General features: G+C 41.7%; 1 protein-coding gene across 1 annotated transcript in view; it reads left to right on the forward strand.

Moving 5' to 3' along the window:
• The window catches only part of LOC119658002, a 227,137-nt gene that overhangs the window by 145,453 nt on the left and 54,642 nt on the right, over positions 1-27,042 (forward strand). Inside the window, exon 2 of the mRNA XM_038065222.1 lies at positions 19,465-19,497. Coding sequence (XP_037921150.1) covers positions 19,465-19,497 — 33 coding nt within the window. The remainder of the gene's footprint in view (positions 1-19,464; positions 19,498-27,042) is intronic.

A 27,042-nucleotide genomic window follows, 5' to 3' on the forward strand; every position in this document is an offset into this window, starting at 1 on the left:
GTCGTCTGCATAACTGACCAGGCGCGACTCTTCAGGCATATCGAGTCTCAGCAGACTATCGTAGGAAGCGTTCCAGAGGTTCGGCCCTAGGATGGATCCCTGCGCTACTCCCGACGTGATTTCCATCCTCCTCTGGCCCTCTAGCGTCTCATAGAACAGGGAGCATTTCAGGCATTTCTGACATCAAGCGTTATGAGGAGCACTATCCGTCGAGATCGGCGGCTGTGTGCCCCGGCTCGATTAAACGCATCTACGACCTCCATAACAGCATCCACTGTAGATTTCCCTGTTCTAAACCCGAACTGCCTTGCGGATAAGTCCCCGGCAACACGGATCGCTTCAGCGAGTCTACCCCTGATGAGCTTCTCGAGCACTTTTCCGGCCGTGTCAAGCATACACAGCGGTCGGTATGCAGACGGGAGCTCCGGATCTCCTTTACCCTTACGGATCAACGCGAGTCTGGCCACTTTCCACCGAGAAGGAAAAATGCCCTCCTTCAAGCACGCGTTGAACACTTCGAGCAGCAATTCTGGCCGTTGGCGGAACACCAGTTTGTAAACTTCCACCGGGATGCCATCAGGACCTGGCGCCTTCCTGTTTTTCATAGTGAGAACCGCTTCTTCGAGTTCTCCCATTGTGAAAAGGGGGCAATCCACGACGCTTTCCGCGCTGTTTACATCAAGCCGTACAGGGTGTCTGGGGAACAATGCCCGCACAATGCGGTCCATCTGGTCGGTGCTCAGTATGCAGGGCTTCCACAGAGCCCCGATGTTCCGAGTGACAAGCTTATAGCCAAGTCCCCACGGGTCATCATTCACCTCATTAATAAGATTTTGCCAGCCGCGAGCTTTGCTTTTATTTATAGCGCTGCGGAGTCTCCTTTTTGCTGATCTATATTGTGCCTTTATGGCACATGTCTCCTCGTTGGCGTACAAACGTTGTGCCAAACGGCAGAGCTTATGACACTCCTTCCGTAGGTCGGCAATTTCCGCCGTCCACCAGTACATAGAAGGCTTGTCGCGCCTGGGGCCTCTCCGGGGCATGGAAGCCTCACACGCCGTCGTTATCAGATTCATCACTGAATTTACGACGGTGTCAGCTGCGACACCACCACCCCCCGGAGTGCCCCCCAGCGCGGCCCTACCTGCTCCAAGAGCTTCGACGAACCTTCCGATGTTCACCTTCGCGACATTCCACACGCAGGGGGAACGTCGTGTTGGTGCTCGCCGGCAAGTAGCGTCAAACACTTCGAACGCAATGTACTGATGATCACTTGCCGAGAAGTCTTCTAGGACTCGCCACCCGTCCACCGATGATGCCAGAGATTCCGACGCAAAAGTTATGTCGGGAATGCTTCCTTCACAACCTGAGCGCCGAAACGTTGGCGTGGATCCGGTGTTTAAAATTACGAGCCCGGTTCTCGCCGCCATTTTCAGAATCCGTTTCCCTCTGGAGTCTGATTGAGGCATGCCCCATTCAAGAGCCCTGGCATTAAAATCACCGCCAACCAGGATTCGTCCCTCCGTGCTCGAAACGGCGTCCTCCAGAGCATCAAGCCGGCGTTGAAAGTCCGGAATCGACTCATTCGGCGTCAGGTAAACGCTAAAAACGTTATCCCTAAACACCGGATCCAGGCAAATCCGTCCCCCCGGCCTTCGGCAAGAACACGAAGTCGAACGTCGTCCCGAACCCAGATGGCAGCGGTGCCCGATAAGTCGAGATACCATGAGGACGGGTCCTTGTTTCGGTATTGCTCGCTAATCAGCACTAGATCAGCATTTACTTCAGCCATATAGTCGTAGATAATTTGTACATCGATGATTCGTATTTCCGTCTAATTCGTGCAAATTTGCCGGTCAGCAAAGTTAATTTTCTTTATAAATCCCCGATAATTGGTAATCCCGATATGTATTTCGTACCTAATCGTCAGTCCCTTGACGATATGAATTTTGGGATTCTTCTGTATAATCATCGGAAGAGGGTATCATAACTCAACTCTACAGGTCCTATTGGAAATCGACTCATAATCACCAGGCGCTTATTCAATGCCCCCTTACTACTCATCTAAAGCATATACCCATCACATGAACAATTCAATCTAATTGTAGTTAAATAGAAACAAGTCGGGAAACCGGAAGCTTGACGCTTCAGGTATAAAAGTTTTTGTGCTTTCCCATGTGAGGGGCATAACGCAGTTTTCCATTGACTGATTTAGCTGTCCAGAACTGAGCGATTTAAACGTCTCGGGTCAATGCTATCAGCCAATGGAGAATTGCGTTATGAAATTGCTTCATGCATTTACGCAACCTGGATGAAGTGGCGTTCCACAACTGGTGTTCTTTGAGATTGACGTATCAACGAACGTCTCAAATCTAAAATTTTACCGGAATGATGTCCGTCCTGACGCTCTCTATGGTTCTGAGTGTTGGCCGACTTGCGTCTTGCAGTAGAAGACACGTGACTCGTTTTAATCACATCAGAAATGAGGATATCCGCGATCGATATGGGGTGGCACCGATCGTGGAAAAACTGCGAGAGAGGCATCTTCGATGGTATGGTCACGTAATTCATGCTAACAAAAATTCACTTGCCAATATTGGTCTGAACATCGAAGTCGATGGTAAGCGACCAAAAGGCCGTTTCGGCCGGCTTGATATGTTGGATGGATTGGATTTAAAAGCCTCGCGATTGCATCCAGATCTGGCATTTGATAGAGCTAAATGGCGAAATCGATCATGACGAGCCGACCCCGCTTGTGAACGGGACAAAGGCTGAAGTCTTCTTTCTAACCTCACTTAACTCCTGTTAACATGAAGCATTTAATACAACTGGATGGATGATTCGTTAGTAGAGGGCCTAAGGTAGCTTTCTTAACAAATCTTAAATATCAACAAACCTTCGAATTTGGTTATGGATCTAATTTTGGTATTTCTTTTGATATTCCAAAAAAAAGTATCAATGATAGGGATAATCGTTATCACTTTCAGGAACTCGCGAAAAATGTTGCCAGCCCCCGTTTACTGAAAAGGGCTCAAATTTATGTCGCTAGTTTCCACATATTTCGTGACATTAAACTAATTGTGGAGATTTAAACACGTCAAGATAATAGCAAGAGACAACCGTTACCACGTACATTCTGTGCCAGGTTATAAGCATGTTTTGTCTATGCAAATCTATCATTTCCGTCAAAGAAGAACCTTCCAAACAATCAATGATTTTCTTGCTCTTTTTGAAATTTTTCCCAAACATCCAATTCTGTTTTGGAATAACATTATTTGACGTATCTGTTACGAACTAAAACAACAAAGTCAATGTACATCTGCAAGCAAACTTACGGATTTCGTGTAGTTTCTTTATTGCCGGTGCGGCATGTTTGATGGCTTTCAAAATGGTCTCTAAATTGAAATCTCAAACTCAATAGATTTAGATAATTTCAAAGTAGAAAGACAACGGCGCGTCTGCGTATCTTGTGTACAATATTAGCCCGGGGCTTCGCAAACAAGAAATATAGGTGGATAATACTTCCCATTCAGCGAACAACGCCTTATTGTCGGAGCACAGCATAAATCATAGATAAATCGAACAATTGCGATAATGTGCTCACTATTCCGTGCAAAATTTCACATAATGCCTCACGAGTTGTTGGTTTCACCGTTGGCTTGCAGCAATCGCAGATTTTACATTCCTCGCTTCGGATGATTCAGGGCAACTTGGTGTACTCCAAAGAAAAGTAAAGAAGTCTATATGGAATAAGTTGCATAAACGCCTTCGCAAATGTTGTAATACAATATCACGTCACGTTCTTAACCTAAAGGGATACATATTGCTATTTTCTGATATTGACCTAAAATACAGCCGCTCGAAATATTTAGGCGTGAAAGAGAATCGAGCTAAATCCGAAACCAGTTATGAATTATGTTTGATTGGTTCAATTGTTTCCTTGAGGTGTTTTGTTAAATTTTCTTCAAATTGAATTCAGAAAATATCTATCGTATTCAAGGATTTACATCATTTTAGAGTTATACAATATCCAAATCTGAAATCTATAATTGCTCCAACTGACTTTGCCTAAGAACATTGACGACACCATTTAAACTAGAAGACTTCCATGTATCACTCTCATTTAAAGTACTATACTTCTCTATCATCCTTTAACCTTCCTCAAGGAAAGTATTGCATATTCCCTGCTACCAAGAAACTTATACCAAAAGGTTAACTTATTCAGTTATAAAGTGTGTCCCGGAAAATACTGTCCAATAAATCAAAATCTGTTTGTAATTGAAGGGTTTACGCCAAGCTCTTGTCGTACAAGATACTTCATCGCTCACTTCTGGACAGAAATATTACCTGTTTCCTTCGCGTCGGTGGTCAAAAGCTCGGTTTTACTCAGATTCAGTCCCAGAACGTACTATGTATATGAGAGGACCATACCACTCGCCTGAAATCAATTTGTGAAACGCTAGAAAAACATCTGTATAAAGCAGTATATGGGGCGCTGGCCGAAAGATATCCTACGTAGCTGTGCCCATGTCAAGAAAAAAGTGGAATGACTAAGGGGCGGCTCCGCGATGAATACCGACAATGATACGGAGCAGTACTTCGAATTTGATTTTTCAGATCCTGGTACAGCAGTTTAATCTTTATTTCTTTGTAATTAGGTGTTGTGGCAATGCATACTAGATGAGTTTCTAGGGAACACTATTTTTTATTAGGCTCCAAGTGTTCGTTTTCCAGGGTTGAACAACGACGTCACCAGGTCCCCAACTCTTCAAGTTCTGTACCACTAGGTCCGAATGTCAGCATTTTCTTCTCTTGAAATCTATTCGAAATATTTCCGAAATCTATCCGTCAGGGTTCGTCAGTTGGTAGGTACTACTCTATTCTGATCATCGACCATTGATGTCTGTTAAGGGACTTGTTAGCACTGATGAAAGGAACAAGTGGTTCCCGAAATATCGGAATTTGCAAAATATAAATCAACACTAGCGAACAGGAAAAACAAGTTCTTATTATAAATGACAGGAGTGTTTGGCTCTTCTAGGCGCACTGAAATCAGTTTTCAAAAAGTTGATACAAGTCTTTCTCGCCGCCAAAAGCCTTAACGACCTTTTCAATGGGCTGCTTAGTCAACTGCCATCGCTTTCTTTGCTCCAAAATTTTATCAACGTGGATGTCTGGAGACCATCTTTCCAGGGTCAATTACAATACCATGATTGACAAATCACTTGGTATTACCGAGGGTTGAGTAGGACGCTTTGTGGACTTTATTTTTCGTTTAATACCATGTTTCTTCGAAATCGTAATTATTTAATTCACGGCGGGGCGGCGGATCCTGAGGTACGGTGATCTTGTACGGAACAGCTTTGCTGCGTCTTGTACGTATAGAGTTAATTTAGGTATTACTGTATCCGGATAGCTAAGTGGTTGGAGCACAAGACTCTCACTGGTGGCAGTGTGATTGGTATCGTGATTTGACGTCGGATACTAGTCGACTCAGCTGTGAATGAGTACCTGAGTCAAATCAGGGTAATAATCTCGGGCGAGCGTAATGCTGACCACATTGGTTATTATAGTGTACTGTAATCCTGTAGTGTATCGTTACAGTCTTGAATGAACTGCTCTAACACACTTCGAGGCCATGATGAATTGTTGCGCCAACGATTATTATTGTTATTAGGTATTACTGCTTCCGCAATAAAACTAGTAATACAACCGTTTGATAAATCATGTATTATTAAAAGAAAGGTCGTGAGTGTTCGGAAAATTGATGATGCGTCATTTGCATTGCATAAGCTGAAGCCTTTACTCCCATGTCCTTAGTGGTCGTGTGCCTTTTCATTGACGTGACCATGGAAGTCACCAGAATTGTCGACACAGTCATCTGTTAGAATGCTACGGGCGCATAAGCGGTAAAGAAATGGTTCGTGCGGTGAGCTGAAAAGATTGTAATCTTCATCAGCCGGTCAGCAAATCACTCGACTTCTTTAATCGCGCGGAAACTGTTATGCAGCTGCACATGCTTGGCACTTGCCGCAAACCCCAAACCTTCACAAACGTTTGGCGAACCAAACATTGCCATCAACATATTTACAAGTACGTTTTCTGAACAGTAGTAATTGTTGCCGCGATAATCCAATTGGATCAGGGCCTTGAAGTAAATAAGAGCACTTCATTGAAGATCGTACCGGTACACTGTAGGATTACAGCACCCTGTAGGAGGCAAAGTGGTCAGCATTGCACTTATTACTCTGATTTGGCATAGGCACTCATTCATAGCTGAGTCGACTGGTATCCAACGTCCAAAGTCACGATACAAATCCCACTGGCACCAGATTTGCACTGCAACCTTACGTACGATTTCCTAGTGCTCTAATGACTGAACTATCCGGACACATTTTCTGAGGAGGTAATCAAATTCCCTTTGATTTTCCCAACAATCTCAATCGAATCGATGGCAGGCGCTTGCAAACCTTACAAGCAAGCCAAACAGTATATTGAACCGGCATTAGAGATAGGAATGCCGATGATACGTTCAGTTCGGAGACTACCAAACTTTATTGCAAAATACAAATATCGATACATCCCTTTCGAACCACTCTTACAAGTTTCTCCGTCCTACTGGTGAAGGTACAGATATTTAATATGCAGAAACAGATTTATGTGGCTTGTTATTACATCAAGTACAGGATTGGCGCTCGTCCTGACGTGTCAACTGTAGTGGATACCCTACCATCTTTGCGTAGCAAGATAATTAAGGGGGTCTTCTATCGTCTTGGTTTCGTCAAACCGATTTTTTGTTTTTCGCGAATTTTGAAAGTAGATGATGTTAAGAATACGCCATGAAAAGAAAACACGTTCCTTCATGGGTTTTTTGGGTGGGGGGATATGAACACCCGCAGTCTTTTCGAGCGTTTAGTGGCATGCGACCGCTCCGCTCATGAGGTAGCGTCTTGCCGCGACGACGTTTGAACGAAGAAGTGATTCCACAACACTTCTACCACAAATATTTATTGAATCCAATCATTTTTTTCAGTCGATCAGTGAATATCTCGCTATGACTTTCTAAACCAGTTTTTCAAAATTTTGATTTGTTCCAGCTTGTTACAGCTTCCAAAGGATTAAAAAGGGTGCAAAATACAACTTTCTTATGAAATGATGCATATTTTTGCCAAATTTCAAAATAATGAAAATCCCGTTTGGGAAAACATAACCAACGGAACATTTGTTAATAAGAAATACTTTTTTTTTTATTTCGGATAGATGAAATGACCGTTCAGGTACCACAAAATCGCCCGTGACATTGCGGCAAGGTCTATGCTAAGGACGTTTCAAGGACATTATCTTCAGTGGTTGCTTTGCAATGTATTCCCAAAAATAGGCCTCAAATTTACGCTTGACGGTAGAAGACCGCCTTAAGATGATTACAGGCACTTTCCTCAGAAACGGCTATACCGATTGACACGAAATTTGGTGAGAAGGTGGGATCTGTGGACCTCCAGACATGCAGTGAGTGATATCCTCCTACGTTGAGATTTATGGGGAGTCCCCATACATGTAAAAGTGGGGTGTAAAATTTTTTTCACCAAATATAGTCATGTGGGGTATCGCGGTCTCGATCAGTACTTTTCGAAGTCGGTCTTAGTTTTGAGGTTTATTAGAAAGGCGGGAAGTGGGAGGGGTGAAAAATGATGATTTTTTTAACGGAGCCATTCTTAGAAGCTATTCAACCGAAAAATCTGAAAAAAATCATGGTGCGCAGGCCTCCAAATACGCTCCATATTGATATCTGTTTAAATGAAGTTAATGATAGTATATTACTATATTTTTGGGAAAATTGAGTAAAACCCCCTTAAGTTTATCTCAGAGCTATAAAAGCTGGTAGTAGTATAAAATATAATATGAAGCATCTTATCTCCAAATTTGATCAAAATCATACTATTAGTAACAAAGTTACAGTAGCTCAAAGTTGTCTTTACCCTGTAAATTTACAACCCGAAGTGCATATTCTTAACGGGCTACGTACAAATGGGATAGTTCTACAGTCAAATATACTCACACAAGAAGCAAACAAAACCTTTCATACCTGAAGCGTCCAGCTTCCGGTTTCCCGACTTTGTTTTGTTAACGATATTCAATGCCTTTTCTTGGTGAATTTCGATTTCATTTAGGAATGTCAGCATGATTTTTTTGTCCGATTTTTTTGCCAGACAATTTGTGAGTAAAGTGAAATATTTAGCAATGCTGATCACATTGTCTCTTAGTGTAGCTTAGAGTCTAGAAAGAAATACCTTGACATACTCCAATTTTTGGTTCTAATTGGATACAGATCTCATTGATTATTATTATAAATTATTTTATTTTTCATACGTCTCAGCACATTCTAGGAAACTAGTAACTGTAGCTGACATTGTTACTTAATGTTGGGAATTTTCAAATGATCTTTAGAAATCATCCCAGTAGCTATAGGAAAAATGGCTTCTTGCTTTAAGGCTTAAAGTCAATAGCTTCAGTATATTTATTGATTTTCTCGCTATAAGTTGATTAGAGGTCCAGAGGTGCCATTGGCCAATATGTCACAGTATGAATTACATGTCGATTAAATTCTTAATAATATATTTCTTGCAATACCTTTTATTTATCAGCCTATCTACGAAACCGATAGCAAATATTTCTGTCTGGGAAAAGAGCTACATAAGCTGACCATTCACTTGAGGTGTCTTATCAATATGAACAGTTTGTCCTGTCATTAATGTATTTTTGGACAATCGCCAACCAGGTTAAAATGAAATTTCTCGGTATACAATTTAGGTAGTATGTACTTGTCTGGAAATTGCAGCAACTATTTTTATCAACCGTTATTTTCAACTCATAGTGTACTGTTACGGTCTTGAATGAAGTGCTCTAACACACTTCAAGGCCCTGATCCAATATGGATTGTTGCGCCAACAATTATTATTTCCGAGTTATCACAACCTGGGCAGATGCCGGACTTTGCCTAATACTAGCAATAAGGGCCAAGCATTTAGGCTCGGACGATCCTACCTACATAAAAAATAAAGGGGCGCTGGTGATAGTGGCCGGTGGTAGGTAAATGGGAGAATCCGTCGAGAACTCCTCGCAACACCGAGCATGTATGCAGAATGGTGTACTTTTGCATGGGTTGAACCAGACTGTGCGAAAGTTCCAGGACAGCAAGGGAAGCCGTGAGTGATTTAGGTACAATACCTGTAGCTGACAATATTATGGGAACTACAAGCACCCGCTCCAGACGCTGAATTTCTTTGATTTCCCGAACCAATGGCTCATAGTTCACCTTCTTCTCCACGTATTTCCGTTCAATGTTGCTATTATGGGGGATAGCAACATCAATAATATACGCGGAGCGACCCGTCTTGTCAACTAACAGTACGTCAGGCTTGTTGTGTACGGTATGGCGATCAGTCAGAACTTGCCGGTCCCAATACATATGCTATAAGCAGAACTATTGAGTATTGCTTGCGGCTGATATTCGTAAACCGGACATGTTCCCGTGATCAGCCCATGCTTGTACGCTAGGTTTTGGTGGATAACCTTACATACAACATTATGACTGGTGATATATTGCACCGGTGCCATACCAGTACAGCCAGAGATGATATAGTCCAACGACTCTAACGACGAACCGCACATTTTGAACTGGTCATTCTTCATCCGTTTTTTGATGATGAGCTTTTTATAAGCCCGGGTGGCGACCACGCCGTCCTAATTTGCACACATGAACCCCTCTGTCTCAGCAAAGAGCTCCCCAGCACACAGCCATCTGTTCGACAAATGCTAATTGACAAATGGTTGCCAAAGACAATCCACATGTTTACTGTGTATTGCCTTCGACTTCCGTTCATCGATTCGCTGTTGGTCCGACTTCACCTCACTCAGAGGATTGAAAGTTAGTCTACCTTACAGACAGCCGCATGCAGGGGACTCGTCTGCTCTTTGCTGTAAAACTAACCGCGCAGCGCGTCGACTTGGTGATGATGTTGTGCCGCCACGTCAACCACGCCCCTACCTCCGATGTCAGGAGGCAGGTTCATCCGCTCCACGGTAGACTTTTCCTGATGCATTCGGAATTTACGCATAGTTCGTTTCCACTGCTGGACGTTTTTCAGATCGGTCTTCGTCTACGGCAATATTCCGAATGCATAAGCCAATGAAGGGATAGCGAATACATTCAATGCACTTATTTTATTTTTCCCCGAGAGATGCGATTTATTATAATAATTATTATAATTAAGTGCGAAATAAAACGTTTCAATAGAAGTTCTAGAATGGATTTCTATTAGTTTGCTACCCAATCCAGTGAAACGAATACTGTGTGTAATTCGTACGATTACAGAAGGATTACGGAAGTCTCAGGGTTTCGAGTAAAGGGAACTTTAGAAGTCTCAAGTTTTTACGATGACTTCTCCATATACATATATTTACTAACTACGATTTGATTTTTCACGTAAAAATAACTATGGCCACGTTAGGTATCAGTGCCAAACTGAGGGCACGATTATTCAAATGCATCAATAAGTTAACCTTCTGCAAATATGAGTACCACACTAGGAAATTAATTGGAGTGCTAATTCTGAATTATCTTTAGCACAACATCCTTTACACAAAAAATCATCTACATACAGGGTGATCAAAAAGTCTTTTCACATTTTTGAAAACGTTGTGTTCTGTGCTCGTGAATCGCCGAAAAATGCTGCTAACACCATAACATGTCGGTGAAAATTAAACGGGAACGTGTTGATGTATGCCGGTACTATGGAAGTTATCGGCTACGGTTGATACAAGCTCTCAATGAAGATGATCTGGACCGAAGACTGCAGTGTTGTGAACTCATCAAGAATCAGTTGATAGTCGATTTTACATTCTCCTCGCGTATCCTGTGGCCCGACAAGGGTGAGCTTAAGTTGTCCGGATACGTGAATTGTCATAACTCCCTGCATTAGGACTTCATAAATCTGCATCTCACGTTGGAACAGCAGCTAAACCAGCCAAGATTGACTGCGTGGGGTGGAATTTCGGAAGCAGGTCTTTACGGCCCCTACCTCTTTGACGGCAATGTCAACGCCCACAGCTTCTTGGGGATACTGCAAGATTACTTCCTCCCAGGGATACAGCAGTTTCTTAATTCTGATGACCTGTAGTTCGAGCGAGGCGGTACGCCCTCGCATTATGCAGTTGTGGCCCGTGACGTATTCCAAGAACTTGTTATCGGTCGGCGTGGGGCCATTGAATTAACTCCCCGTTCCCCTGACCTGACCCTGATTTTTATTTCTGGGATGTCGTGAAGGATAAGATATTCGCTCGTAGACCACGCAATTTCCAAAGTTGGAGGGGTGCATTTATGATGCTTTTCAACACGTCGAAAACGCGTTCTGGAAAAGTGCGTTCAGCGCCTCGACGACTGCGTCGACTGCGACGGTGCATGATTCGAACAATTAGGATAGACAATCGGATACGTCAATATATCGATCTTTCAGTTGTTTTCTGCGTTTTATTTATATGTATATTACTACAATGGTGATCTCTAAAGGTAATTTTTTACATTGCAAACTTAACACCAATTAACAACACTCTACATGTTACTTATTCGCCAGGAGTGAAGGCCACTAAATAACTTTCTTTGTAAAATATATGTCTCCGTTAGAAATTTTCAAAATTGTTACGTTGCCAAGAGAGAAGAACGGCGACGCGCCCATATAATTTGTGTAATATGTCAAGCATGAATGAAATTTATTATCGTTAAATTAAAAGCAGTTAAGATAATAGTAGTAATAACGAAATGAAGAATAAAATAGCTTCATGCCCGGGGAACTGGTTTCGGTTTAACTACAGAGATACACACTTCGTACGATTTGCGTGTTTTTACGCATTGCAGTGCATTAGAGGAAAAGTTAACCTTCAGGTTTCATGGTGAAACTATGGATGACTGTTCCTTGTATATCAACTCCATAAAATGGTAGTTTAGATTTCAGTCGTAACGAATTCATTTAAATGAGGGTTTACTGGGAATAGTGTGAGATCAGTTTGCAAAGTTATTTTCCACTTAACTGGTGAAAATAGTCTTGCACAGTACACACACTCAAATATCCGCCAGAAAGCGCCTTACCACCTTGCGGACATACATGCATACATACATATGTATGTCCAACATATACATATAAGATGCTGTTGGAAATTGTGATATACTACATGTAAGTAATAAATATTGAATGAATCACAGCTACTGGTACGTTTCCTGCTCCGATATAAAATATACCCGGAATAGAGGAAGGAAAAAGAGACTGCGGTTAACGTCTTGTCACGATGGCTGAAGATATTATGCTCGCTAACTGTTACATAAGAAATCTGAGAGATTCAATTTGAAATCGGATATTGACGGAATTCAGAAACAAAATGGCCACAAAATCATGTTCCTGGTTCTTGCAGAGTGTTCGTAACAACCAAGATGAAATTGTTCATAGAAATTAGTCAAACCCGGTTAAATTTGCCCAATTTATATCTTATATCTATTTAGGAAAGTCTAGATAACCCTGCACTAGGAGCTGCAAAAATATCTTTACTCTAAAAACACTTAATCCACTACCAAAAGACTTCTACTCTCCAGAGGTCAGTGAGGAGGCTATCTTGCCGAGAAAGTATCCAACATACATCTACATGACTAATGCATGCACGACAGTTAACTCTCTTGGTGCTACCTCTTTGATATAACGAATCGAAGGGCTGCTTTTAAAGTTTTGTGTAAAACAAAACCGTAATAAAGTTTACTTATTTTCCATCTATCTGTGTGCCTGCCTTGCTGTCCATCCGTCTGTCTATTTGCCTGTTACACGCACGTGAAATGGTTATCACTATTGTTACGAAATTTGGTGGAAAGGTGGGAACTATGAACTCGCACGCATGCCGTGAGAAGCATGTGTCTACGATTCCAGTACATGCAAAAGAAGACTATAAAATTGTTTTCATCGAATATAGTGAGCATTCCGTCCACGGACCTATTCTCAAAAGCTACCCAAGCGTAAAATCTGAAAAATAATGACGGAGCCGGCACTATCTGTTGTCTAAGCTGCTCAATACCCTAAAGTTACTAATAGTGTGTTACTGATTTTTCAAGAAATTTGTCTTGATCAGTTCAGCTCATCTTAATCGGTTGCATCATGCGAAGCTTTCAAGTCGCCGACCTTTTGGTCGTTTTCCATTGATTACGTTATTCAGTCCAACTTTGCAAGTAAGTTCTCCTTAGTGGAAATTATGTGACCATACTTCTCTCACAATTTTTCCACGAGCAGTGCAACTCCATTTCGGTCGCGGTTATCCTCATTTCGGAGGTGATCAAGGCGTGTCACGCTACTGGCCCACGCAAAATCTTCGTCTCCATTACCGCGAGATGTCATTCATTGTCTCTTATATTCAACCAAAATTCAGAACCATAGACGACGAATGTGCGGACGCCATTGCGGTAAATTTAGATTAGAAACGTTCGTTGATACGTCGATCAAAGAACACAAGTTGTGGAACGCCAGTTCATCCAAGTTGCACCAATGATCAAGCAATTTCATAATGCAGCCCTCCATTGGTTTATGGCATTGACCCGAGACATTTGAATCCCTCAATTCTGGGTAGGTCACTGCCAACGACAGTGATAGTGCCTGTTTCATCGGTCGTTGAAAATTATGTTTTATTGAAATACAATCTGAGACCGTGTTGCATGAGGCGATCATTCCAATTTTGATCAGGTTCTTCGAGATCAGTTTGCATATGAAACTCCAGAAAAATATCTTCTGCATAAAGCTATACATTACTTCCGCTGAACTTTGGGTGTCCCGTGTGACAGTGTACGTAACAGGAACAAAAAGGAGTGGTGTGAGGGCAATTCCTCGATAAATACCGAGGCAGACACGGAGCGCACGAGTTCATCTGGCACTAAGTGCTTTCGTAGAGCATACAAGATGAATTCCGACACGCTTCCTCCAGCTCCGGAGATACAATGTAAAGAGGGCAATGCTTCCAATGACGTTTCTCCATTAGTAACCGCGTGCATTTATTGACATTTCTTGATCGCGAATATGCTTGTCAAGAATACTTTGAAAATTCTTCACAGCATTTAATTATTTCACCGTTATATGAAAATTATGTATACCTCTTTTGCTTCTGTCCCCTTTGGAAGCGAGGCAGCCTCCGAATTGTGTTCGCCGCTTCTCTCTATTGTAAATTTAGCCAAGCGAGGTTGTGAGATTGTCAAACCTTTGTCTGTCGTATCAAGTTATCATTGTTTAGCTTAGCTACTAGGTCGTTTACTTTTGACTTGTTAAGGTCAATCTTAGCTAACAAATTTCCATTGCCGCGGATGCGCCAATGACTAAACTTTCTTGATCGTGTCAGTCTTATCGTAGGGAAACTCTGTTTTCTTCGGCAGGAAGTTCGCTTTCTTGGTGAATACTAATAGAGACGCAGAACGGTTTTGATATTCCTGTATCAATTTTAACCGCGGAGTTAAACCGAACGGACAAGTTTGGGGCAGTGATTTTTCATACAAAATTTTATTAGAAACGATTCAATGTCTGTCTGTTCGTCTGTTTGCTTGTCGGTCTGTCTGTCTATCTGTTACACCCGATTTCAAAATGAAAAAAATTAGATTTGAATTCAATCAATGAAAATCAATGACATTTGCGGGTAGTATCCAATTCAGATGGATATATACAGTTCAGAACGACAGGATTTAAAATTTTAGTAAAACACAGTAATTTTTTCCGAATATGGTATGCATTGTTTTTATTAGGTGTTATGATAACTGATTGATTTAAACAATATATCGTTCAAATTCATAAACCACGTGAGAGTTCGACTAACACCAATAACGGCTTATTTACGAAGCCATTCGACTAGAAACATGCGTCAGTAGGGAAGATGATTTGTCGGTAAAAGTTTTGATCAGTTTCGATCACCCCTAGAATCCAATTTGCAGTCGTAAACGATGGCCATTTAGGTTGAGTTTTTATGCCAGTACTACGCGCACTACGCGAGCTCATAAGGAACGGAATGTCGGCTATATTTTGCACGAAATATTCTTTGAGTAGCAACAACATTTTTCGCATTTTGGTAGAGTATTTGGACGATTTCCAAAAGTTGTGGCAACGTAAACTTGTTTATTCTAAAATGGCAAACCTTCCTAAACATAACTGACATCAGATGTCAAAAATCGATACATAGACATGACCGCTATGAGCTGTCGAAATCCTAATGATCCTAATGATAAATCCTTTATATGGTGAGTACGTTCTTACCACTGTGTAGCTATAGCAAAAAAAAATCTGAAACCGCAGACTCTTGGAGGACGATATGAAGCTGATGTGCAGACTACAAAAGACCGAAGTAATCTCAGTCAAAATTTCATCGACAGGATTAGTCCCGCAAAATTTATATAAAGCGCTGAAATCGATCGATCTTAGGGCCGGGTTATACATGGATTTGCAAAAAGCGGTCATCTCGTCACCTGTGCTATAGTTCGAAGAGTCCTATCCAGTTACAGCCGGTCCTAGTGAGCTCTATTCTGGATTTGCAATCTATAATACATGTCTCTGTAGCGAAGACCCGCGATAACGAGAAGAAATAGTAACAGTAACAGAAGGCAATCTTAATGGACTCCACTTTGGACCTCAAATTCCTCCGGGATTTGTACTATTACTTTACTACGATTGTGTGTGTGGGGGGGGGGGGAGAAACTACAGCTACTGAGCACTCAGTAGGCCCATTATACTCGCCACCCCCGTCTAACGGAATATTCCGGATTCGTTAACGTATCGCGGATGTAATGCTATCCGTCGCAACTGGAGAACATCGGCACCAAAGATCTGATGCCTGAGGCGTCCATAGGCGGGTCATTTACATAGGAAATGCTCCGTGGATTCCGCTTCCTCATTGCAGGAGGGACACGTATCATCTTGAGTAATTCCAATTCTGAACATATCCCCAGCTAGTGAATCCTGTGAAGCCTATCAAAATGCCCACAATACACCTGCTTTTCGACGGAATAAGCTTTGCGGTCCGCATTTCCGGTTCTGGCAGGACAAGTTTAGTGTGTCGAACAGCATTTAGGTAGGCTCTGCCACCTGTCATTGTGAGAGGCTTGTTCCCAGTTTTAGTAAAAAGACCATGCTACTGATACTCTACCGTACTACTGATAGGGGAGGTTGACCCTTCTTTCGCTAAAGCATCCGAGATTTCATTTCCCTTTACGCCATAGTGATCAGGTACCCAGAGTAGGTCCACCGTATTGAACGATTTTGGAGGTGATCGAAGGACCACTCAACGTCCTCAATGCAGCTTGGATATCACTGCAGATTGTGATGCGCCTGCCCTTCAACCGTTCGTCAATCACCCAGTATGCCGCCCTTAGGATCGCGTACACTTTGGCTTGAAAAACCATTGCATATTGTCCCAAAGAAAAGCCCACTTCTCGTTTTTATTCGAAAGGTAGACTTCAGAACCCTATTCTGTTTTTGTACAAAAGCCTTCCGTATATCCGCCACGCATTCCTCTGCGCTTCCCAGTTCTCTTTACGCTTCAAGGTAACTTCGTATCTTCTACCAAACAGATGTATGAGAGCACGACAATTGGAAGTCATTATAAGAACTGGATTCAGTCCTCCCAATAACTCTTCCAATGCTCTGTGCCCCCCACATACGTTGTTTCCCCATAGATCTAATCGAGTTAGTCTATGAGCAGCTCTCATTGCAGTGCCTTGAATAAATATACCCAGGGGCTGCAAATTGAGTAGTGAATTCAGAGTTGCGCCGGATGTCGTGCCCATGGCACCAATGATATCTACAGACTCAATTCTTTGCAGTGCGGCTAGTTTACGATGAAAACCTTTTTGTTTCACCTTAACCCACCACACTACGGATGCATATACGAATATCGGCCTAATGAATATCCAAATTACCACATGAGGCCTGAGTCCCTGAGCCCATAAGCTGTGAGAGCTCGTTTCATTTTAACCTCTACATGTTTGTTCCAAGATAGTTTTTTATCTAGAGTGACTCCCAGATATTTCACTTCTTCAGAGTGTTGAACGGTAGTACCCCTCATCTCAAGAAAGCGTTTTTCTTCTTTTTGTGAATAATACCATTGTGGTTTTATTTGTATTAACTGAGGGAGCATGTCTGAGGCACCAACTGTCTCTCAAATCAACGGCACGTTGTATATTCCTACACACTCCAAGATCCCCAACAACAGTCTGGAGCTCGTGGAAGTACCGTCGGGTTTTCTAAGAGAGCCCAACTTGGTCCACTCATCCCTTTTGAGAACCCTGCACAGCCTTGAAGTCCCTCTTTCGCCTTCCAGTTCCTCACAGTACTCTCTAAAGGAGTCTCCTTTCGAACACCTGACAAGCCTTTATATTCCCGCTGTGAGTTCCTGAAATTTAACCAGTCTTCATTCTTATTACTTTTGCCAGCCCGGTTCAGAAGTCGCCTGGTTGATTTCCTGAGTTTTTGCGGATCCCGATTCCACCGTTTTACCACTTTGGCCTCGGGAAATAGGACAAGCCTCTTCATAGCACTCTAAAAGTGTGCAGTTCAGAGTGTTCAATTCAAAGGAGTCCCCTAGGGAACTGTACTTTATTGCCAAGAAGTTCATTGAACTTTATCCAATCCGTTTTCCTGGGGTTCCGCCTTTGTACTGCAAACTGTTCGCCCGCAATAGTCAGATTGAATTCTAGGTATCGGTGACCTGACAGTGAGATTGCGTCTGGCACTCGCCAGTGTGTAATCAACTCTAACAACTTTGAAGTGCAGATTGTTAAGTCAATTATTTCACTTCTTCTTGGCCCCACGAACGTAAGGGCGCACCCTAGGTTCACGATCATCAGACCAGTTGAAGTGATCAAATCAAACAGGTTCTCTCTCCTAGAATTGCATTTGCTATTGCTTCAACAAATATGCTGAGCGTTTGCATCACAAGCTATTAAAAGTTCAAGGCCACTTGATTCTGCATACACTACCAGATCCCTTAGTTCTTGTGTCGGCGAGGGCACAAAGAATCATAGGGTAAGTAGACAGAGGCAACTATAACGTTTCTCCTCTTACCATTAACCAGAATTACAGGTACAGAATTGCCTCAGCATGGTTGCCTCTAACAATTTTCACATCAGAACGCAGGCCCTCGGTCTCGAGGATCTTTGATTGATCCAATACCACAGATTCTGTTAAAACGAACCCATGGCTCTTGAATCAGAAATATATAAGGACAGTCCTGCAACTTTGCCAGCTTGCCGCCAGTAGATAGGATAGGTTGATTTGACTAACTCTTATCTTTGTAGCCATACGTGCAGTCTAATATGAAAACCACCGCTAACTGAAAAGTCTGCGGCATTCAGTGCGGGTCTCACCGGGATTACCAGTTTGTCCTCACCTTCCACCGAGAGTTCCCCGTTCTTGCGTCCGAAATCTCTGGACATCGCCACACTTGGTGGTGTAGCAACGTCCATGTCCTCATTCCCAAGAAACTTTGCCTTCTTTCGCAGTGCCTTCCTTGTCGCCGGCTAAAAGCCCTCCCAGGTTCACGGAGTTCGGGATGCATGGATATATTTTATAACCCCCTAACCCCGTTAGGCCAGTTGCGTCACATTACGAGCTTCCCTTTCTTCCGTTTTTCCGGATACAGGCGGAGGAGAAGGTTCTGACAGGCAAGCCTGTAGTTCCTTCTCCTTGCGGCTGAAGTTTCCTTCTGCCGGGCCTTCCCCTTCCTAGGTAACAGTGTCACCGATCGACCGGCTGTAGTCAGATTTCCAGCTCCTCTCATTAACGGAGTTGCTGTACTATCCTTTTTGGCTGACCGCGCCGTAGACACCGTGTGTAAGTTTTCCACCGAAGTGAAGAGCCTGTCTTCCACAGATTTCTCCTTGGGGAACATATATCAGGTGAGGTCTTCAAAATCCGTGCCTGTCAGAGTCGCGGGTGGATTCGAAGTCTGTGATATCTTACCACTTGGAGAGTTACAATCCTTTGTTTCCATCTCCATGTGTTTTTGGATACTGTTAGTGAAATAGTAGACTACGACAGGCTCCCCCACCACGACAAGGTGGTGTCCGAGAGGCAGCTACCACGATTACTACGATTAATATAATAATTATTATAATTTTTCCATTTTCGGTTCCTAAACATTGTACTTGTTTCTGAATAACTGCACAATCAGTGAATTGTCAATTAAACGAGTTTGGAAGCTGTAGATTTAGTTTGAATGATTTCAATCTAGTAAATAATCAGCTATAAAATGCATTCATTGTAGTCAGCACATTTGAATTCCATTCAACAAAATTATTCGCCAAATTTTGAGTTTCCAAGCTGTAGAAAAGAAAACATACCATAGATATTGTATTTAAATTGCGAGATGATATTTCAGTAGTAAATGTATTTTTTTCTATTTTTTCAGATACCACTTCCACTGAGGATGCAAGAGACATAGGTACGTAGGTGCTAATCGCTGGGCTTCACTGTGATATTTGTCCATTATGTTCTATTTAGAATAGGATGCTGTAGTTTGTAGGTCCATAGTGCCCACTTCACACCAGTCATAGTATTCATTTGCAATGAAAGTAAGTTTTTTTGGCTCAAACACAACAGTAGAAAAAAAAACCTGTGTTTCTTCCACGCATAGATAAATAAATATGTATGCAAATATTATACATAAATTATATAATTGCACGTATCCGTAAATTTAAATCTGCAAAAGTATCGGAACCAATCAATTTTAAATGCTTCATCTGTTGCTGCTGATCCATATTTATGTTTTTATTTAACACGACAAACATTATTACGAAATTCATTCAGTAAACGATAGCTTCGAGGAAATCGTTTCCCATTATATCAGCACGATGGAGCGTGAAGCATCTAAATTCCCAAATTGGATGAAATTTCTCCGATCGTAAGCCGATCAATTTCATCTTTTCCTGCATAACTACTCTGCCATGCGTACTGCGTATGCCGCAGCTTGTACCTACTCAACCAAAGTGCAATGGGCTCAAGATGAAAGCTGGTAAATCGGAAGTAATACCGGCGCCGACCCTTGTCTTTACGCTATTAAGGTTTACGTGCAAACTTAATTTTATGAAGCATCGTAGTGAAGCATGCAAGTTGCAAAACGGTTACATTAACATATGAACATATGTTCAATTCACTTGTTGCCGTCACAACACGAGTTTAATCGCGTGTGATATGTACTTAGAGAACATTTCAGGAAAACGACCCACTTGAGGATGTAAAGAAACAATTTTCAGTTTTTTGTTTAAGAAAGGAAATGGCACACGTTTTTGAATATTGTAGCGTAAAAGTTTTGAAACTCATAATCCATCTATCAAACCCAAAATAACAAGTTCTGAAAAATAATTGTTATTTTCAAACTATTAGCATTTCAAATTTTATTCAGATTCGAACCACCCCGAGAAACTTCGTTACCCCCATGCCTTGCGATTAACTTCCATAATTTGACTTTTCCTAGTGCACATCTTCATGCAAATTAATTTATAGACAAATTCGACGAAGATTCGAATTAATTTAACTTTAGTTTGACACAACTCGGATTTAAACCACTCGCCCAATAGCGTCACTAGGCACTTCAATGAAACTAATTTTGAAAGCAACTCAATGAAATTTTCATGAGAGGTCCAGAGATACAGGGGAGAGATCAATAAAATTTGATTGGTTGTGCAATTTTTTACCCTTTACAGTATCCTGTATTCTCTTAGTCCATTAGTAATAATAAGACTGCGGTGTTGAATCCTATATTGGTAATGCAAGCCATAATTTTCTTGTTCAATGCGAAATCGCTCACTGTCTATCGAAGCCTTTACTCTGACGCCGTTTCTTTGTCGATATTATAACGTCAACTGGAATAATGCACCATGTTAATACTAATGTAGAAGAGTTTGTACCAGGTACCACACTTCCGAGTTTCTTGGAGAGCGCAGACATCGAGCCCTTCCGAATAAATATCACAGTTTCCTAGATTACAATAATGTGTATCTAAATCGCTTAGTTCTGTTAGCGCCAGTTTCCTGCCCAGAACTAAACGATTTAAATACCTCGAATTAGCAGTGTTACACGAAATGGACATCAGCCTAGCCAGAGGAAAACTGCGCGGCCATGACTACGACTAGGCTGACCCTGACCAATTTGCGAAGCCAGACAAAAGCAGCAGGATCACTCTCAAGACCATTCGACATTAACAACGGTCTACGGCAAGGGAATGCCCTATCATGCGTCCTCTTCAACCTGGCCCTCGAGAAACTGATCCGTGATGCTGAGGTAAATGCAAGAGGTACAAACCTTTTTAAGTTCACCCAAATACTGGCTTATGCTGACGATATCGACATCATGGGAAGAACCGCTGGAGACGTACAAACTGCCTTCATTCAAATCGACCAGGCAGCGAGAGATCTTGGGCTGCACATCAATGAAGGCAAGACAAAATATATAGTGGCAGTATCAGCATCAAAAACTAACTAACTAACTAACGGGAAGAATAAAGATAGCAGACTACAACTTTGCGACCGTTGATAATTTCTCCTATCTAGAGTCGAAAGTCACAACCGATAACAGGTACGGCGATGAAATCCGCTCACAACGGAGCCTATTTCAGATTACAAAAACTGTTCCGCTCGAAACGCCTCACCATAGGGTGAAAGTTCTTACTGTACAAGACTATGGTCTTGCCAGTTCTCATGTATTCTTCGGAGATTTGGGTTCTTAGCAACAAGAATTGCGAACTCTTGGCCGTGTTCCAGAGAAGAATCCTCCGAAAAATGTTTGGCCCCCTACATGAGGGTGGACGATTCCGTAGTCTACATAACGACGAAATCTATGAGCAATACCATCACAGGTTGTGGATAAAATCCGGCTCAATCGGTCACGGTGGGCGGGTCACTTAATCCGTATGGATGAGAATGATCCAGCGCGGAGAATCTATTAGGACAATATCTATAATAGAAGAAGAAGACGAAGTAGAACCCGGATGAGATGGAGCGATGGCATAGGTCAGGACCCCAGACAGCTTTTAGGGATATCGAATTGGCGGACCTTGGCGCAAAACCGGGATGTCTGGAGTTCCTTATTGAGGCAGGCCTAGACCGGATACTGGTTGTTGCCCAGTTGATGATAATGATGGATAAAGCGGCGTTCTACAACTGGTGGTCTTTGCGATCGACGTATCACCGAACGCCTCAAATCTAAAATTGATCGCAATGTCGTCCTTTCTGGCGCTCTCTATGGTTCTGTGGGACAGCAGGGTTTGCAACATTCGAAACTTAGTTCGAATGTTGTTAATTCGACTGACAGATGCCACCTCCGGTGTTCTCCGAGGCATATTCGAACTCGCCACGAGGCAGATTAAAAAGAGTACTAGGCCTTTGCCAATTATATTGACATAGTATTAAACAATTCAATAATTAATAAAACTATGCCATCCACAACAGCAGAGAGCATCTACCAATCCGCAGTTATAGCCTTTTTGCAACTGAATTTAATCAGACTATTTACGTGTTTTGGATATTGTAAAAAGTAATTTTGCTATATACAACATTTTTTTCCAATAAGAAGCATAAAATTATATCTGACAAAAAGCAGCTAAAGTTCTGAGTGTTGGCCGACTATAAAAGGCAATGAACGGCGTCTTCCGGTAATGGAGACGAAGATGTTAGGTTGGACTAGTGGTGTGACGCATTATGATCACATCCGAAATGAGGATATTCGCGATCGATATGGGGTTGAACCGATCATGGAAAAACTGGGTGAGAGGCGTCTTGGATGGTATGGTCACGTAATTCACGTTAACAAGAATTAACTTGCCAAGATCAGTCTAAACTTCGAAGTCGATGGTAAGCGATCAAAAGGTCGGTCCAATCAACGATGGGTTGATACCCTGGATGGGGCCTGGGTAGGCCTCGCGATTATATCCAGATCAGCCATTTGATAGAACCAAATGCGAAATGGACGAGCCTAGCCCGCTTGTGAACGGGACAAAATCTGAAGGAAAAGAAGAAGATGTGAGGAGTGATGAGTGCATGACAATTCCGTGTCACATAGTTAAAAATTCCATTGCCCTCTATTTTTTAGAGAGCTATTTAAATAAATCATTTGATAGAAAGCACTGTATAATAATAATCAACCTCATACGCTTCACACGGAGTTTAATATTAGTAGCAAATGTGAAGAACTTAACCTACAACAGATACAAAACAAGTCGGGCAACCAGAAGTTGGACGCTTCAGATATGAAAGGTTTTGTGTATTTCTTATATAAAGACATTTGAGAGTGCATTTGCCCCTTTAGTACGTAGCACGTAATAAATAAAAGCAGATTAGCACGTCAAAAATTGTGTGAAAGTTACAACTTTCAACTAAAAAGCATCGAGTGCAATAGATTACAAGATTTCAAGCACGAATAGAAACATCAAATCGAAATAAAAGCGGGAAAAGACCGTAGCCTACATTTTCCCACAAAGTTGTCAAATTGTCAAAAATCATATGACTTGGACGGAAAAATGGTATAATGTCATTATTTCAAATGAGGAAAAAATTAATCTAGACGGACTTGATGGGCGTAGCTACTGTTGGCAGGATATTCTTGCAAATAATCCCTCAAGACTGAACCGCAACTTCGGAGGCGCGTGGATCGTGATACGATAAGTATATTCTTATTATGGAAAACTGTAATTATAAAACATAATAATAACAAACGAAATTAAGGAGAAAAATTTATTGACACCATAGACGTTGTTCTAAATAGTTATTCAAAAAATAGCACAGAATTTATATTTCAGCAAGGTAATAACAGTATTCATGTAGCAAAAGCATGAAAAAAATGTACCGACCCGTTCAGTACTATTTTTCCCTAGAAAGCCAGAAGTCCCGGTCTTAATCCGATCGAAAATGTTTGTATTTAGCATGAACAGAGTTAAAAACAGCAACTTTACAAGCAATTTTACAGGGTGGTTGAATTTGGACATAAAGACGCTTCAAAAGCTAATTAATTTACTGCCAAACAAAAGTTTTAAAAAATTAACAAAACTGCCCAAATTATTAGAGCCACCCTTGAATAAATACATAATTTCAGTTTATCTGCAAGCAAAGGTAATAAACATGTTAACAATGTTTGTAATTTATTCATGTTGTCAAAGAGCATTGAGTAGACATTTGAAATATGCTTAAAATAATCTCATAACTTTAAAAATGAAATCCTGTTTATGGCATATTTTCTGTACATGTAATGCAGTTAATTTTTGTTTCATCGCTTCTATTCTGAACCACTATAAGGGATTCTGCCACCTGTATCTCATTCATTTTATTTTTCTTTAAAATTTTGTGTTTTCATTAATTCCCTAAGTTTCGGTGAATTCCGATCAAAAGTAATTGTTTGGCTTTTTTCTAAAATAATATACATATAAAGTTGCGATTTGATAACCATTCATCTAATTCGAGTATCATTTTGGTTTCCAAGAACTTTAGACATTGATTCTGCCTCACCGTCTTCTGGACAATTTGTAGGCGCCCTGTACTTTTTTACAAATCATTAATCAGGCTGTAATACTGAATGGATGCTTGACTTTTCTTTTAATTTTACGAACACACTTGCCACTTGTTAATTGTAATTTCGCACCAACTTCCTGTTTGATCCTGTTTATCGCATGGCCGTAAAATGTTATCAGTATTGGTTATCAATTCTTTTATCTAAAAAATCAACGTTTTTATCTCAGAAATTGTTCGCGGTAGAGATCTTACGTTTTCTTCATAATAAAAACGTCCAAAACAAGTCGGGAAATGGGAAACTTGGCGCTTCAGGTATAAAAGGTTTTGTATTTCCCAATGTAAGAAGCATAACGCAGCTCTCAGTTCTGTTAACGGTAGAACTGAGCGAGTTAAATATCTCGGGTCAATGCCATCAGCTAGTGGAGAACTGTGTTTAAAAAATAGCCATGATGCTACCCGTCGCAACTGGAGGACATCGGCACCGAAGATCTGATGTCTCATGCGTCCATAAGCGGGGCATTCGCATAGGAAATGCTCCGTGGATTCCGCTTCCTCATTACAGGAGGGGCATGTATTATCTTAAATAATTCTTATTCTGAACATATGTCCAGCTAGTGAATTATGACCTGTCAGGATCCCTACAATACTCCTGGAAGTCCTCCTACTTTTCCCAAAGATAAACTTTGCGGTACGCACGTTCGGTTCTGATAGGAAAAGTGTGGTGTGTCTAGCAGCATATAGGCTCCGTCGCCTGACATTATGGGAAGTTTGCTCGTAGTTTTTAAAGGCAGCCTTAGCCAATGCGTCCGGAAAGCTGAGTGGTTAGAGCACAAGGCTGCCGTACGAAAGGTCGCGGTTCAAATCTCGCTGGTGGCAGTGGGATTTGTATCGTGATTTGACATCGGATACCAGTCGACCCAGCTGTGAATGAGTACCTGAGTCAAATCAGGGTAATAATCTCGGGCGAGCGCAATGCTGACCACATTACCTCCTAGAGTGTACTTAGTGTACCGTTACAGTCTTGAATGAAGTGCTCTAACACACTTCAAGGCCCTGATCCAATATGGATTGTTGCGCCAACGATTATTATTATTATTACTTAGCCAATGCTACTGATACTCCAATTGCTGGTTTCGGTCCTGTTATGGGGATGATTAAACCCTCTTTAAATAAAGCATCCGCGATTCGATTTCCCTCTATGCCGGAGTGACCGAGAGTAATTCCACCGGATTGAATTGTATTAAAACGGTTGAAACGGTTTCGTGGTATCATAGTCCATCCTCATGATCGCTGTCAAGAGTTCGCAATTCTTCTTGCTAAGAACCCAAGTCTCCGAGGAATACATGAGGACTGGCAAGATCATTGTCTTGTAAAGTAAGAGCTTTAACCCTATGGTGAGACGTTTCAAGCGGAACAGTTTTTGGAAACTGAAATAGGCTCTGTTGGCTGTCAACAACCTTGTGCGGATTTCATCATCGTAGCTGTTATCGGATGTGATTTTTGACCCTAGATAGGAGAAATTATCAACGGTCATAGCTATAGTCTCCTACCTCTATTCTTCCGGTTTGACCAGTGCGGTTTGGTGTTGTCGGTTGGTTGGTTTTCAGTGCTGACGTTGTCACCATATATTTTGTCTTGCTTTCATTGATGTGCAGCCCAAGATCTCGCGTCAATTGTCACCTGCTCGATCTGGATGAAGGTCTCTGATTTAATAAAAAACTTCTTATTTCTTTTTCGAAAAAGAGAAAGGGAAAAAGCAACAACAAGTTTTTTAATATTTCAAATAATTAATCGTTGGAAACATTGCATAATTACACTCAGATTGATGAAAGTAGTTTGTACGTCTCGGGTCGTTCTTCCCATGATGTCGATATCGTCAGCATAGGCCAGTAGTTGGGTGGACTTAAAGAGGATCGTACCTCCTGCATTTACCTCAGCATCGCGGATCACTTTCTCGAGGGCCAGGTTAAAGAGAGCTTAATAGGGAAGCTCCTTGTCGTAGACCGTTGTTTTATCTGGCTTCGCACATTGGTCAGGGTCAGTCTAGTCAGTCTTATCAATTTCGTCGGGATGCCGAATTCTATCATGGTCGTGTACAGTTTTATCCTGGCTGTGCTATCATAGGCGGCTTTGAAGTCGATGAAAAGATGATGCAGCTGATGTCCATATTCCAACAGCTTTTCCATCGCTTGCCGGAAAGAGAAAATCTGATTTGCCTGGAGTTCTGGGCGTATGAGGCTATTCGGTCTAGCAAGATAGCGGAGAATATCTTATAGATGGTACTCAGCAACATGATACCTCTATAATTGCTGCACTATATGATATCTACCTTTTTATGTATGAGGCAGATAATGCCTCCTTGCCAGTCGTCAGGCATTGATTCGCTGCGACATACCTTGAGCACAAGTTCATGAATTACTTGGTTTAATTGGTCGCCTCCATATTTAACCGACACTTTTTTGCAGCTGGGGCCAAGTATCTTTGTGGCC

This window comes from Hermetia illucens, chromosome 5 (genome assembly GCF_905115235.1).
Source record: "Hermetia illucens chromosome 5, iHerIll2.2.curated.20191125, whole genome shotgun sequence".
In the NCBI taxonomy this organism is placed as follows: domain Eukaryota; kingdom Metazoa; phylum Arthropoda; class Insecta; order Diptera; family Stratiomyidae; genus Hermetia; species Hermetia illucens.